The 15,287-nt window shown below is 38.4% G+C and overlaps 1 protein-coding gene across 2 annotated transcripts; it reads right to left on the bottom strand.

Annotated features, from left to right (window-relative positions):
• Positions 1-1,152: 1,152 nt before the first annotated feature.
• On the bottom strand, positions 1,153-14,936 carry LOC130282485 (steroidogenic acute regulatory protein, mitochondrial-like). 2 transcript variants are annotated; one of them, XM_056530757.1, is made up of 7 exons: positions 14,785-14,936; positions 9,382-9,501; positions 7,102-7,241; positions 6,846-7,013; positions 6,124-6,308; positions 4,946-5,039; positions 1,153-2,070 (listed from the first exon to the last, which is right to left on the bottom strand). In XM_056530757.1, the coding sequence occupies exons 1-7, from the start codon at positions 14,846-14,848 to the stop codon at positions 1,966-1,968; spliced, it is 876 nt and encodes a 291-aa protein (XP_056386732.1). In that variant the 5' UTR covers positions 14,849-14,936; the 3' UTR covers positions 1,153-1,965. The 2 variants fall into 2 exon arrangements, with proteins under 2 accessions (XP_056386732.1, XP_056386733.1); XM_056530758.1 differs by having other exon boundaries at positions 6,855-7,013.
• Between the last annotated feature and the right edge of the window lie 351 nt (positions 14,937-15,287).

Genomic DNA, 15,287 nt, shown 5'->3' with positions numbered 1-15,287 from the left:
ATTACACATCCTACAAGTTTCCTTGACCCATCCCAAATTGACAGTCTCGAATGTTGAGCAGTGCCTAAATGACCCATCCTGTCAAGTCCAAGATGGTTCTGGGGAGTTTTTTCAGGGTAGAATTATTGCCACACCTGTCCGCAGGTTGTGTGGAATGATTTACCTGCTTTTTTTGGGGGGTTAAAAAAGCAGGTTAATTAGTTGCAGAATTTGTCTAATTGTTAAATTGGCTATTTATTACACAAGAAATCAAGGTGTGCTGTGATACACAGAATTGTAGTAAATTAAATGGGGTGGCAATAGATTTGTCATTAGCATTTTGTTGCAAAATTTGTCTCAGTGTACTCAATCTGTCACAGTGTACTCAATTTGTCACAGTGTACTCAATTTGTCACAGTGTACTCAATTTGTCGCAGTGTACTCAATTTGTCACAGTGTACTCAATTTGTCGCAGTGTACTCAATTTGTCACAGTGTACTCAATTTGTCACAGTGTACTCAATTTGTCGCAGTGTACTCAATTTGTCACAGTGTACTCAATTTGTCGCAGTGTACTCAATTTGTCGCAGTGTACTCAATTTGTCACAGTGTACTCAATTTGTCACAGTGTACTCAATTTGTCGCAGTGTACTCAATTTGTCACAGTGTACTCAATTTGTCGCAGTGTACTCAATTTGTCGCAGTGTACTCAATTTGTCACAGTGTACTCAATTTGTCACAGTGTACTCAATTTGTCACAGTGTACTCAATTTGTCGCAGTGTACTCAATTTGTCGCAGTGTACTCAATTTGTCGCAGTGTACTCAATTTGTCACAGTGTACTCAATTTGTCACAGTGTACTCAATTTGTCGCAGTGTACTCAATTTGTCACAGTGTACTCAATTTGTCGCAGTGTACTCAATTTGTCGCAGTGTACTCAAGTTGTCGCAGTGTACTCAATTTGTCGCAGTGTACTCAATTTGTCACAGTGTACTCAATTTGTCGCAGTGTACTCAATTTGTCACAGTGTACTCAATTTGTCGCAGTGTACTCAATTTGTCGCAGTGTACTCAATTTGTCACAGTGTACTCAATTTGTCGCAGTGTACTCAATTTGTCACAGTGTACTCAATTTGTCGCAGTGTACTCAATTTGTTGCAGTGTACTCAATTTGTCGCAGTGTACTCAATTTGTCACAGTGTACTCAATTTGTCACAGTGTACTCAATTTGTCGCAGTGTACTCAATTTGTCGCAGTGTACTCAATTTGTCACAGTGTACTCAATTTGTCACAGTGTACTCAATTTGTCCCAAATGTACACCAGCGCAGACCTGTTGTACAAAACTGGCTGTGGACACATTTTGGTGCAACGGGTTAAGAAATCACAGAGAAGGAACCATACAAAGTAGTGTACTGAAGTAAAAAAAATAACCTTCACATACACCACTCTTGATATATTCCCCCCAGTGTCTCCGCATTTCTATTTATAGCCCCTCTGTATAGAAGGCATAAAAAATAGCCAGCAGATGGCAGTATCATTAGCATAATTCTTATTGTGACATTGGACTAGTCAGACATGTTTTGTCTCCTCGCTCTATCCAAACTATTTTTTATTTGCATGCATTTTAATGGTGACTGACTTTACTATATAGATTTGTATCACTATTAAACAGGAATATATTTAGAAAATACTACAAATGTGACTATTTCCTATAGTAGTATTGAAGGTAGGACCATAAGAGAAGCTTTATTTGAGTATTATAGTGTCGAGGAATTTAGACTTCATTTATTTGTTTCTTTGTTATACCACTATATAGATGCACGATCACTTGATCATAGATATCAATGGGCCAAACATAGACAAATACGTTTCTACTTATTTCTGGTGAAGACCAGATAGCTATCTATGTCAGGTTCAATGGAATATACACTGATATCAATGAACATGCAGTATATACAGTTATTGGAGTTGGGGTTGCTATAACAGACTAACAGGTCTTTTCTTTTGATGCTAGATGTCTCCTCAGATGTTTAATAAAATCCGCTTGTGACTGTGACAGGGCTTGGTCGGTCACAGATTGAGGTATCCAGCCCTATGAAAAAAAATATTTAGAGAAGATTCAGAGTTTGTTTGTACCGGTGAACATTGAGTAAATATAATAGGGTTTTCCCATACATTTAAAACTTCCGATAAAACACATATATTAAGTGGCCTCATGTGTCCTGAGTAAACTACTTCCCTGGTGCTTAGTCAAAAAAAGTCTGTATTGTTATAATGGGTGGCAGAAAGAGTATGGGCAGTAACCAGGTACTTTAACAAGTATTTAAAGGGGTATTCCGGGCAAAAATATTTTATCCCCTATCCAAAGGATAGGGGATAAGATGTCTGATTGCGGGGGGCCTGCTGCTGAGACATAGACATGCATAGACATGAATGGAGGGGGCGTGGAGTGACATCACGTCCCCAGTCCCAGAAACCTGGACGTTTCCGAAACTGGAGATTCAGCACCCGAATAGAATGCGGGTGCTGCAGGGAGATCACGAGGGGGTCTCAGCAGTGGGCCCCCCGCGATCAGACACCTTATCCCCTATACTTTGCATAGGGGCTAAAATATTTTTGCCTGGAATACCCCTTTAATCTCTCACATTACTGACACATAGCGGCATGTCAAAAGTTTTGATCTGTCGGGGTTGGATGTTCATACGCCCATGGATCACTAGAACGAGCTTGGAAAAGTGTAAGGCTAAGCTTTTCTATTTGTCATGCTGTATAGGATGGTTTCTGCAGACTTAGTCATTTTTTGTAATACCAGGCAAAGCCTATTGACACCAGTTATGTGTTTCTAGAAGATAATTACCAATTAGACACAGTCCATTTTATGAAGTGAGCAGCAAAATAGGGAGAGATGTGCTTGCATAGTTACATAGTTACATTTAAGCGATTCTATCCCCATTTCACTGCTTGCTTCATAAGACAGACTCTGTAGTAAATCTGCAGAACCCTTTGTATACAGCAAAGCAGGGAGAGAAGCTTAGCCTTACACTTTTTCTTAGCTCATTCTAATGATCGGTGAGGGTCTGAACACCCAGATCAAACCAATCAAAACTTCACATAACTCTATTACACATCAAAGGTTTTTGTAAGTGCCAGTGGCCCTTTAATTTACCTTAGAGCTCATGCACATGGGCACAGAGCCTCTATCCATTAATAGCAGATGTACTGCCATACAGGCTTCCATTTCTAGATGCAATGCTTTTAGTAGAGAATACCTCTTTACATGGATGGATTTCAATGGAAAATGCGATACATTTTTTAGTTAGATTCCAATAGAAGAGTAGAGGTAGTAAGCATCTATATGGAATAGAAGAGTAGAGGTAATAAGCATCTATATGGAATAGAAGAGTAGAGGTAATAAGCATCTATATGGAATAGAAGAGTAGAGGTAATAAGCATCTATATGGAATAGAAGAGTAGAGGTAATAAGCATCTATATGGAATAGAAGAGTAGAGGTAATAAGCATCTATATGGAATAGAAGAGTAGAGGTAATAAGCATCTATATGGAATAGTAGAGTAGAGGTAATAAGCATCTATATGGAAAAGTAGAGTAGAGGTAATAAGCATCTATATGGAATAGTAGAGTAGAGGTAATAAGCATCTATATGGAATAGAAGAGAAGAGGTAATAAGCATCTATATGGAATAGAAGAGTAGAGGTAATAAGCATCTATATGGAATAGAAGAGTAGAGGTAATAAGCATCTATATGGAATACAAGAGTAGAGGTAATAATCATCTATATGGAATAGAAGAGTAGAGGTAATAAGCATCTATATGGAATAGAAGAGTAGAGGTAATAAGCATCTATATGGAATAGAAGAGTAGAGGTAATAAGCATCTATATGGAATAGAAGAATAGAGGTAATAAGCATCTATATGGAATAGAAGAGTAGAGGTAATAAGCATCTATATGGAATAGAAGAGTAGAGGTAATAAGCATCTATATGGAATAGAAGAGTAGAGGTAATAAGCATCTATATGGAATAGAAGAGTAGAGGTAATAAGCATCTATATGGAATAGAAGAATAGAGGTAATAAGCATCTATATGGAATAGAAGAGTAGAGGTAATAAGCATCTATATGGAATAGAAGAGTAGAGGTAATAAGCATCTATATGGAATTGTAAAGTAGAGGTAATAAGCATCTATATGGAATAGAAGAGTAGAGGTAATAAGCATCTATATGGAATAGTAGAGTAGAGGTAATAAGCATCTATATGGAATAGAAGAGTAGAGGTAATAAGCATCTATATGGAATAGTAGAGTAGAGGTAATAAGCATCTATATGGAAGCATTATTACTGGTCTTTATAAAATGCAGCCATGTGCATGAGCCCTCAATCCTTGTATGGTAAGCCTTCCTTAGGACCGTATCAGACAGCCTGAGCAGGTCAGTAAACAAACGCCCATCTCCATGATAAGTGCTCATTTGTAGAGGTTTCATGAAGCTTAAGGGAGGTGAATGGGCAAAGGAGGATTATTTTTTAGTGGGTCAAAATTTTCTGATCCGCTGACTGAATGACGAGTTAAATAGGGCCTTACTTTAAGGTGCATTAGATTGTTGACCCGTGTAAAAAGAATTATGGTAAGCTGTCAAATAAGAAAAAGCTTATTTATCGTCTGATCACATGTTTACGTGACTGCAAAAATCAGACAGTAATTATCTTCTTCTAGAAACACATAACTGGAGTCAATAGGCTGTGCCTGGTATTGCAAAAATCATCGTTCGTCTCCAGCACATCTCCCCCTGTAAACTGGGGATATGCTACCGACAGTAATGTGAATTACTGAACAAACAAACATTCATGTAGCCGTTCACTCCCAACAATTGGGCGCCCTAACCGTAAAAGGACCCATAGTTACAGCTGTTTTCAAACTGTAGATACACATTAATATATCCATATTAACTAACCTTAAGGTCTAAGTTCAGAAGCCATGTGAAATGTGTTTTTCCACTGTCGCCTTCAATGGGCCGGAGAACAATAAAGGTGAGACCGGCTTCTGCCCTACAAAAAAAATGAGGAAAAAAATATTACTTTTCAACCACAGCAGTTAGTTCATAAATTCTGTAGAACCAAGTGGCTGAAAAGGGTATTAGAAAGAGTAATCCTACCCAATATGTGACTGTTTATAGTTTGACAGATTGTGCAAAGTGATAACTCTGATCCATGGTATAATACTGATTTAGTCGGATTTATCTAAATATTTGAGAATTGTTGAATTTACTACAATGTAAAACATTTTCTTGTTGATCTTTATCTGTTATGTGTGTACAAGCAATTTCGGTAAAAAGGACAAGAAATCTAATTCTCCATGTCCAATCTCATCGACAGTACATAGGTGCAATTTTATAAGATTAGAAAGTACTTATCTTCTTCTAGAAACATGTAACTGGTTGCAATAGGCTGTGCCTTGTATTGCAGGTTTGAAATAGGAGAGATTTATGAAGCTTGTACACCATTTTTCTGGAATACAGTAGTTTTTGTGCAAGCCACAAAATGGGCAGGCTTAGTGGGAGGGGCATGACTCCCTACAAAATGTGTACCATATTTTATATAATTTGGACAGTGATGAAAGATGTGCCCAATTTTATGAAGCTTGTACCTCTTGATACAATTGTGAAACTTTCTCCAGTGCACTTTTACAAATGGCCAGTCAGCTGGGCTTGTCATTGTTCTGGGCAAACCTTTTTTTTTTTAACCTCCATAGTCCCTTCCAGTGCTGAGATATAAGCTGTATTGTAATTATGTAAACCTAAAGCTCAAAAGCCCAGGGGGCATTCTGGTAAGTGGAGCCCATGTCATCTTTATCTAGTGAGATGCATAAGCTTTTTTTTGCTGGGGAACGCCCCATCTTTTGAGCCTCATTTGCGTAATAAAAAGGTTTAAAACTTGTTGTAAGGGACTATGGAGATAAAAAGTTAGGTCTGGAATAATGAGGACTAGCTCTATTTAGTCATAGGCTTTTACACACCTATATTTTCTGCTGAAAGATCTGCTTTAAGTGTTAAAATCCAGTCTTTATAAATTCTCCTCCCAATGTTTTTACAAAAACAAACTTTGGCATTTTAGAATTTAAGAATGTATCTACCTTATTATTCCCTTCTGAGGAGGCATTAATTTAGAATCAGTGGCAGTTCCAATAAGATAAAGTGCTGAACCCTTTCGGCAGCAGTGTCGTACACTAACAAAGTCTCTCTGGCTGACCATATTTGCAGGAATCTGGGCTGTAATCTCTCTTGTCAATACAGTATTTCTTCCAATCCTTTGTAGTATCTGGAAAAAAGAACAATTGATGACATTGCTGTAGTACTGAAACACAGGAATGCAAAAATGTACCTGATGTATACAGCAGGCAAAAATGTTATGTTCAATGTTGTTACCCCTCAATACACCTTCTTAGGCATTTTCTGTGCACATATTACAGTATCATTGTAAATCATCATATCAACTGAGCTTAGTGCACAAGTCCAAAGTTTTAGGCCTACGTGATCTCCAGCTCCAGCCCGGGCAGATGCAGACAACACTGGGCAATACTGTTATGGAGGTAACCGTACCACGCTCAGCAAAGTTTTCATGCACAGAACTTCACTGGGCATGGTATGTTGCCACGGCAACTGTACCTTCCAGCGTGGCCTGTCTCTTTCCATGTTGGTGCTGAAGATTGCGCAGGCCTTAAGCATTTAGCACTTCACTACCAATCCTGGGTATCAGTGTATCAGTCACTAGAGTCTTGCAAACTACCTGGAAATCCTATATTTTTAAGTGATTTCAATACTGGTTACATGTTAATATTCCAGTCACAATTATTACCTTTATTACCTGTACTTTACTGATGCTTGGGTTCCAATGATCCATCTGTTCAAGTTTTTCAAAAAGTTGACTGTAAATTTGTTCTGGTGGGGAGTCTATGACTGCTTCAGCTCGAAATACTTTTCCTATTCTTGGGAAGGTCTTGCTGAGAATCCAATCACCATTCTCCTGCAGAACAGAATGTAGAAGAATTTTAAAAACACCTGTAAGCTGGCAGCCATATGTGTATCTGTAAGTTAGAATGATGGTACCCCACCTTGTGTGTTTCAGCCTGCCAGCCATCTTGTTGGAGCATGCACATTGCTTTGTGAAGTGTGTCTTCAGCTTGGGTAAAGTAAAACAACTCTTGGCTGGAAAGCATTGTGGTTTCTCTGTGGTCATGAACTGTATTAATTCCTATGAAATAAAATATTATGTAAGTTTATTGGCATACAAATTAATCCCCCTAAATGCATTTTAAAGTGCTTATGAAGCAACCACTAGTTTTGTGTTTAGTTCATTTGCATGGAGCTCCAATTTAAATGGGCCCTATCATTACTTTTCATATGTTATAGACATAGCAAAGGTTTTAATCTGTCAGGGTCTGAGTGTTCCAACCCCGATTGATCGCTAGAACAATTTTTATTTTTATTTTTTTTTAAACACATACAATTAAAAGGGAACCATTCTGGGTACTCAGCCTTACAGCCACCATTCCTATATAAACTCATCATTAATACATATTGGATATACAGCATCTTTCTTACCTCCTAAGACCATCATTATCATTAATGCTGTCAGGTAACGATATAGAGACAGCAGCAACCTGGGCCAAGAATTTAAATCCTTTCCCTGGCAATAAGATTGATCAAAACCTATAAAGAGGAACATTGAAACAGTTGTCTATAACAACCAATCAGATCGCTTCTTTCATTGGAATCTCAAATTAAAAACTATAATTGGAATCTGATTGGTTGCTACAGAGAACTACTCCATTGCACCTCTGTACAAATCTCCTCCATGATCTATAAAGCTCAACTAATAGTGTAGATATTCATTATCTATTCTTGATCCACTTGTATGCTAATAGAAAAGCTTTGAGTGATCTAACAGGTTTTCAGTCATATTTCTTATCCATACAGCTAACATGAACATAATGGGCTTAATCTTCATAGATGTATCCTTTATCTATAGGCAAGTTGTAAGTATTCAAACCTTAATTTCTTTGTTTAAGTGAGCAAATAACTAAGATCAGTCCGGCATCTGGCATAAGTGAACTCAGCCTAAATCTTGACATAACTGATGCCACAACTGATGACAACATACATCAGTTGTAGTCAGTTGTATGGAATCTGGCATCCATTATATGGCATCTGGCATCCAGCAAGCTGCATTCCCCTGTCCAGTGCTGTCCGGTGTGTCCAACCATCCGGGGTCAAAATTGGGACACTGGATGATAATGAACGGTCCCATTCAAATGGGATCAGTTCTCACATCAGTTTTCCTCTGGTGCACACCGGAGGGAAACTGTGCCGGACAACTGATATATGTGAACCCAGCCTTACAGACATACCTTATGTGTAACCTGAAGCCACTCATGTAAAGGAGCCCAATGCCACTTTAAAGTGGTTATCTCATAACTAAAAGTTATACCCCCACTTTTCACAGAAAAACAGAGGCTTCTTGTCCACAAGAGAGAATGGAGCTGCAGCTGTGCCACTTGACTATACTAGGAAGTCCAACAGAAGTTGAATGGACCAGTGGCCATGCATGGGCACTGCAGCTCTATTCATTAAGAGCAAGGAGCCTCCATTCTTCAGATCATTGGGCCCCCATCGATCAGCTAGGGGATAACTTTTAATCTTGGGAAATCTCCTTTGCAAGTATCTTTTTACTATTAAAGGGTTTACATTACCCTATAGGGATCTCTGCATACTAACTCACCTAATGTACAGCTGGTCATCTATCACATGCCATACACTGGGCATGAGGTATGCCATGGAGAATGATCAGTAAGCCATCCAATGAAATGGTTCAACTGCACAGTCACTTGGCCTTTTTCCACTGTAGCTGTAATGCGACTTGGGGCATCATGGGATTTATAGTTCTCAGAGTATTGCTAAAACTACTAACAACCCATTACAAAAAGTGTAGAAGAAACTGGGACCATACATAGCATCTTCCACATGTACATTATACAGTAGATACATGACAATTTGGAACCCAGAGAATCCCTTTATGTAAGTTTTTGAGATAATGAATTATATAGCTCTCAGTTCCTGGTGAATTGTTATAAATACATTAATGGGGTGCTATATGATGAGGGGCCCATATATTGTTCTGGTACATAGACCTGTTCCTGCCTATGCTCGCCCCTGGCTAGGCTACTATATTTAACAGACCTACATTACAAGGTTGAAGTTCTCCTCTTATATTTTTAAAGGAACATTTAAATAGAGAGATAAATGATCTAGTATTTATAGTATCAGTAGGCATTGACTTGACACTTCCCACTCATTCTTTAAATTTGACATTTATACTTCATGATTTAACTCACCTAATTTTGTGCATATCATTTTCTGCAGAGACGCAGGCATATTTGGGAAGCAGCTTGGTGTCTTCAAAATAAATTTTGACATTTCTTTTCCAAACGCGCCAACTGCTGGCCGCTGCAGACCTAAAAATGCACACAAGGTAGCGTAATTCAGAATGATTGATGAGCGTACATATTTCTCCTGATGCATTAGGACAAAAACAAAGTAGTTAAAATGACATACAATTTTTCTAAATGTAGAGAACTATTAAAATAAATCTGCAACCTCATTTTTATGGATCAATAATAAATTGTGAAATACTAGGTCATTAGGCAACCTGTACATAATGATCTCCAGATGGTATATTCTATAGGATCATCACACAAAATATGTCAAATGCATAGAAAGCTTTTCAAATCATTATCCAGGGAGCTGACAAAAGTCATGACTCGAAGCATGGTTGATGTATTCCGCTATGTCATTTTCTATAATGATGCATGTATGTGTATGTAATCTAGAGATGAAAATACACAAACTATTCTCTGAAATGTTCCAAGGTAATGAGACAGAAGAAAAGACTGGTAGACAAATGATTCTGGTCAGAGGGCCACACTATAGATTTTACTGTTTAAAGGAAAAGTAGTAAGGAATACAACATTATATACTGAGGGCAGTTCATATGTTTAACCCTTTAAGGACCCATTTGAGCCTTAAAGGGGTACTCCGGTGCTTAGACATCTTATCCCCTATCCAAAGGATAGGGGATCAGATGCCTGACCGTGGGAGTCGCGCCGCTGGGGACCCCCGTGATCTTGCACGCGGCACCCCGTTTGTAATCAGTCCCCGGAGCGTGTTCGCTCCGGGTCTGATTATGGGCGATCACAGGGCGGGCGGCGTGTGACGTCACGCCTGCGCCCCCGTGTGAAGACACGCTCCGCCCCTCAATGCAAGCCTATGGGAGGGGGAATGACAGCTATCAGGCTTGCATTGAGGGGCAGAGTGTGACATCATACGGGGGCGCAGGCGTGTCTTCACACGCCGCCCGCCCTGTGATCGCCCGAAATCAGACCCGGAGCGAACACGCTCCGGGAACAGATTATAAACGGGGTGCCGCGTGCAAGATCACTGGGGTCCCCAGCGCCGGGACTCCCGCAGTCAGGCATCTTATCCCCTATCCTTTGAATAGGGGATAAGATGTCTAAGCACCAGAGTACCCCTTTAAGGACAATTTTATTTTTACGTTTTTGTTTTTTCCTCCTCGCCTTCCAAAAATCTTAACTCTTTTATATTTTCATCGACAGACTAGTAGGAGGGCTTGTTTTTTGCGCGACCAGTTGTCCGTTGTAATGACATCACTCACTTTACCATAAAATGTATGGTGCAACTAAAAAAAATACTATTTGTGTGATGAAATGAAAAAGAAAACCACAATTTTGCAAATTTTGGAAGGTTTTGTTCTTACGCCGTACAATTTAAAGTAAAAATGACATGTGTTATTTATTCTTTGGGTCAATGCAATTAAAATGATACCCATGATAATATACTCTTCTATTACTGTTGCGCTTAAAAAAAATTGCATACTGTTTAACCAAATTTGTACGTTTAAAATTCCCTTATTTTGAAGACCTATAACTTTTTCATTTTTCCGTATAAGCGGTAGTATGAGGGCTAATTTTTTGCGCCATAATCTGTACTTATTATTGATACCATATTTGCTTATATAAAATTTTTAATACTTTTTTAATTAATTTGTTTTTGAATAAAATGTTATAAAAAAGCAGCTATTTTGGACTTTTTTTTTAACGTTCACGCGGTTCCCTGTACGGTATCATTAACATTTTATTTTAATAGTTCAGATATTTACACACGCGGAGATCCCAAATATGTATATAAAAAAATTTTTTATGCTTTTTGGGGGTGAAATAGGGAAAATGGGACAATTTACATTTTTATTGGGGGAGGGGGTTTTTCAATTTTTTTTACTTTAATTTTTTACTTTTTTATTTTTATACTTTAATAGTCCCCATAGGGGACTATTTATAGCAATCATTCGATTGCTAATACTGTTCAGTGCTATGTATAGGACACAGCACTGATCAGCATTATCGGTCATCTTCTGCTCTGGTCTGCTCGATCGCAGACAAGAGCAGAAAACCCATGGAAGGCAGCAGAGGCAGGTGATGGGACCTCCGGCTGCCATGTTGGATGATTGGATCGCCACGGCAGCGCTGGAGGCGATCCGATCATCCATTCAAAGTACTGCGATGCTGCAGATGCCGTGATCTGTATGAGGGGTTAATGGCGGACATCCGCGCGATCGTGGATGTCCACCATTACGGGCGGGTCCCTGCCATTATGGGCGGGACCTGCCGCGCATGACGCGAGCATCGCTCCGATGCTCGCGGTTATGCATAGGACATAAATGTACGTCCTGGTGCATTAAGTACCAGCTCACCAGGACGTACATTTACGTCCTGCCTCGGTAAGGCGTTAAAGGATTTACAATATTACAAGATCTGTTTGCTGACAATAAATGTGCTGATTCTTGTAAATATCTAGAAACTGAAAACCTTGGGACAAGTCCTGGGAAAAAAAAAGTGTGGGAACTCATGTAAGATTTCCACTCAAGGGGCTGGTCCTGCAGGACTTCTGCTAATGGGAACAATGTTCCTGTTGGGCAAAAAGTGCAGGAACTCCTTACCCAATGCGTTCCTGCAAGACTTGAGCCCTGCTGCAAACCCTTAGATTTTATTCACATGTGGCAGATTTTTTGCAGAAATTTCTGTGACTAAACATTCGTTCCATCCGTCTGAAGCTGATATTTTCCCTCATGGGCTTGAAGTGTAGTAGAACTTATCCTTGCAGCGAGGACTGGGATAGGGATCACTAGACAGGTGACGTGTGGCCTGAATGGAATGTATGCCTGATATCAACAAGACTACTCTAGGTCCACCATACTTGGTCTCCTCAGGAAGAGCAGAGCTGAGGGAAACACATGTGGCCCAGACTTACTTGGCCAGGATAGGACCCCCACTATCCAAGGGCAGGAAGGCTGGACTAGAGACTTCCTCCTGCAGTGATTGGTTCAGTGATGTGACCGAATTACCATTTAGCTGTGTACATTAGATGCAGCAGTGTGAGATATATTAACCCTCAGTGTATGCATGAAATGAAGTGTAATTCAAAGAAATACATTTGCAAGATTCTCCAGTAGCTGATATACATATTATATATCCAGCAAACCTTCATACACTCACCACCTGACAACTCTCTAGTGCAGTGGTCTCCAACCTGCGGACCTCCAGATGTTGCAAAACTACAACTCCCAGCATGCCCGGACAGCCAACGGCTGTCCGGGCATGCTGGGAGTTGTAGTTTTGCAACATCCGGAGGTCCGCAGGTTGAAGACCACTGCTCTAGTAGTTTGCAGTTGGAGCAGCTGTACTTGGACACTACAAATGTATCTGATTCTATCATGACCTATAATGTCAAATACAAATGACCAGCAGATGTCACAGACATTCATAAACCATAGGAGCTTATGACGTATATGTTTAAAGGATGCCTGCGGCAAATGACATATGGTGACATCCCTAATCCAAAGGCTTATATCATTTATAGAAAAAAAGATAAGGATACTGGTAAACATTTTTACTGGACTCTTTTCCATGCTCTGCAACAATGTGGAATCGCCCTAATGGGGTGTATTCAGTCCAAGAGCTTAGGGCAGCACAAACTATAAATATGGCCCTTTTTTATAGTTTTGATTAAAAAAATGCCAATGTGGCTAAGTGTACCATGATATCACTATATATATGGTGGTATTCAGAGCTGGTGACATTAAATGACATATATATTGGTCCTTGCTGTGATCATGTGCATGCGGCTGTACCTAAAACAGTGCACCAACAAACAAGAATACTTTATAGACTTAAAATGCAATAAAAAACTGGTCTCTTTCCATTGATTAGGAAACACCCAGACTAGATGTGATACATTATTTGGGATACAATTATGCTATTTTGAGGTAGTGGTCAAATAAATAAGGACATAAGAGAATATCAGAGACATCAGAAATCACTCAACTTTCAATTGTAACAACAAATTAAAAAAACAGCTATATGATGCCAGAAAAAAAAAAAAAGAAAGATGCAAATAACTAAATACAAACTATTTTGTGCAATTGCAATACAGTTTTCCTGCACAACACAAATATAAGATGCAAGTACACGGTGTAACCATCTACTGTGTGTATAGAGGCAGATACTGTCAATAGATACCTAATACAGCATTAGAGTAGGCCATTTACATGGGGGGGGGGGTGATTTATCAAATCTTATGCAGAAGAAAAGTGGACACATTGCCCATAGCAATCAATCAGATTGCACCTTTTATTTATTTTTCAGAGGCATTTTTAAAAATTTAGAACCAATATGGGGAAATTGTACACATTTTTTCTGCACAGGGTCTAATAAATCTCCCCCTATGTGCTTAATTTATATGAGTTAAACTACTAATTTGAACCAAATATCATATATATATATATATATATATATATATATATATATATATATGGTATATATATATATATATATATATATATATATATATATACGGTATGTGTGTATATATATATATATATATATATATATATATATATATGCAGTATATATATATATATATATATATAAAACTATATATTGAACCACATATCATTCCTTATTCTTTGTATTTCTATAAAAGTGAAATGTGTTAATGTGTTTACAAGTTGTCCCATGACAATGTATTATACATATATACATATATGCACTGCAAACATCAACTCTTCCAGTTTTGATATCATTTTCAAACACTGGCCATTTACCACAATAAATACAGACCTTTACTTTAGCACCATCCTTTTTAAATCTATATATCATACTCATAAAGAAAAAAAAGTCCCCATACAGTCTTTAACAGTATGATTCACTAAAATAAACAACAACAAAAACAGTAATCTACTTTTTTTTGCTGATTTAGATGCAGTGTAACATTGCAGCGAAGTATACATAGCCACATTAATGCTAGATTCCTAAGAAATACAGCCGACCTGTAGGTTTAGATCTGGCTTTCCCAAAATTGTAAAGGCTGTGTTCACACACTCAACGTTTTAATTTCAGTTATTGAATACAAAGTCAGGAACAGATCATAAATAAAGGACACATATGAAGTCTTTTGTTTTTAGATACTTTGTATTCAATAACTGCAATTAAAAACCTAAATGTGTGAACATAGCCTCAGGGAACTGCTACTTCAGTAATTAGAAGTAATTAACAAGTCACCTAATATTTGAATTAACATTATTAATCCAATCCAGAATATTGAATACTATAAAAAAACATTGTATCAAATCTTGTGTTTAAAAAGCAGTTGATATAATACGGTACCGGTGAGTTTCCGGAGATGTTGGTGGGAAATGCCACAGCAGAGTTTGAGAGTTGCAGGAAGCATAATGTTATGAATGTGCAGTCCGGCCTCCCTTGTTGGAGAGGCTGTACATACTTCAGTGTCCTATCTTTATAGTTAACCTGAAGGACAGCACCTGATGATAGACAGCAAGCTTCTAGATAGAAAAGGCGAGTGGATGGAGTCCAAGGACAGAGAAAGCCCAAAGGGAGGGGAGAGACAGAAAGAGGAAAAAGTTATCAGTCACAAGTTCACAGAGAACATTTCTTTCATCTTTACTGTACACATCTGCATATGTTATCTGTCTTGAGATTTACATGGGCTTCTTCCTCCAGACCTTGAATGAGAGAGATACATGTATTTTCTTCAATATATTTCCACACAATTATCCAGTGTCCGACCTTCTTAGAAAGGGTTTCAAATAGCTGCTTGATGCCGATTGTCACTAAACTACATTTCCTTGGTTATATATATTTATAGTATT

The sequence above is a fragment of the Hyla sarda genome, chromosome 7, assembly GCF_029499605.1.
Source record: "Hyla sarda isolate aHylSar1 chromosome 7, aHylSar1.hap1, whole genome shotgun sequence".
Taxonomy (NCBI): Eukaryota; Metazoa; Chordata; class Amphibia; order Anura; family Hylidae; genus Hyla; species Hyla sarda.
The sequence above is the reverse complement of the archived record's forward strand: the minus strand, read 5'-3'. Positions and strand labels throughout refer to the sequence as shown.

Coding starts and splice junctions, on each gene's coding strand:
- LOC130282485 (XM_056530757.1), bottom strand. CDS start 14,848: ATGCTTCCTGCAACTCTCAAACTCTGCTGTGGCATTTCCCACCAACAT. Junction 7,014..7,101: donor GGCAGGCTGAAACACACAAG/GTGGGGTACCAT, acceptor TCTGTTCTGCAG/GAGAATGGTGATTGGATTCT. Junction 2,071..4,945: donor TTCTGAACTTAGACCTTAAG/GTTAGTTAATAT, acceptor TTTTTTTCATAG/GGCTGGATACCTCAATCTGT.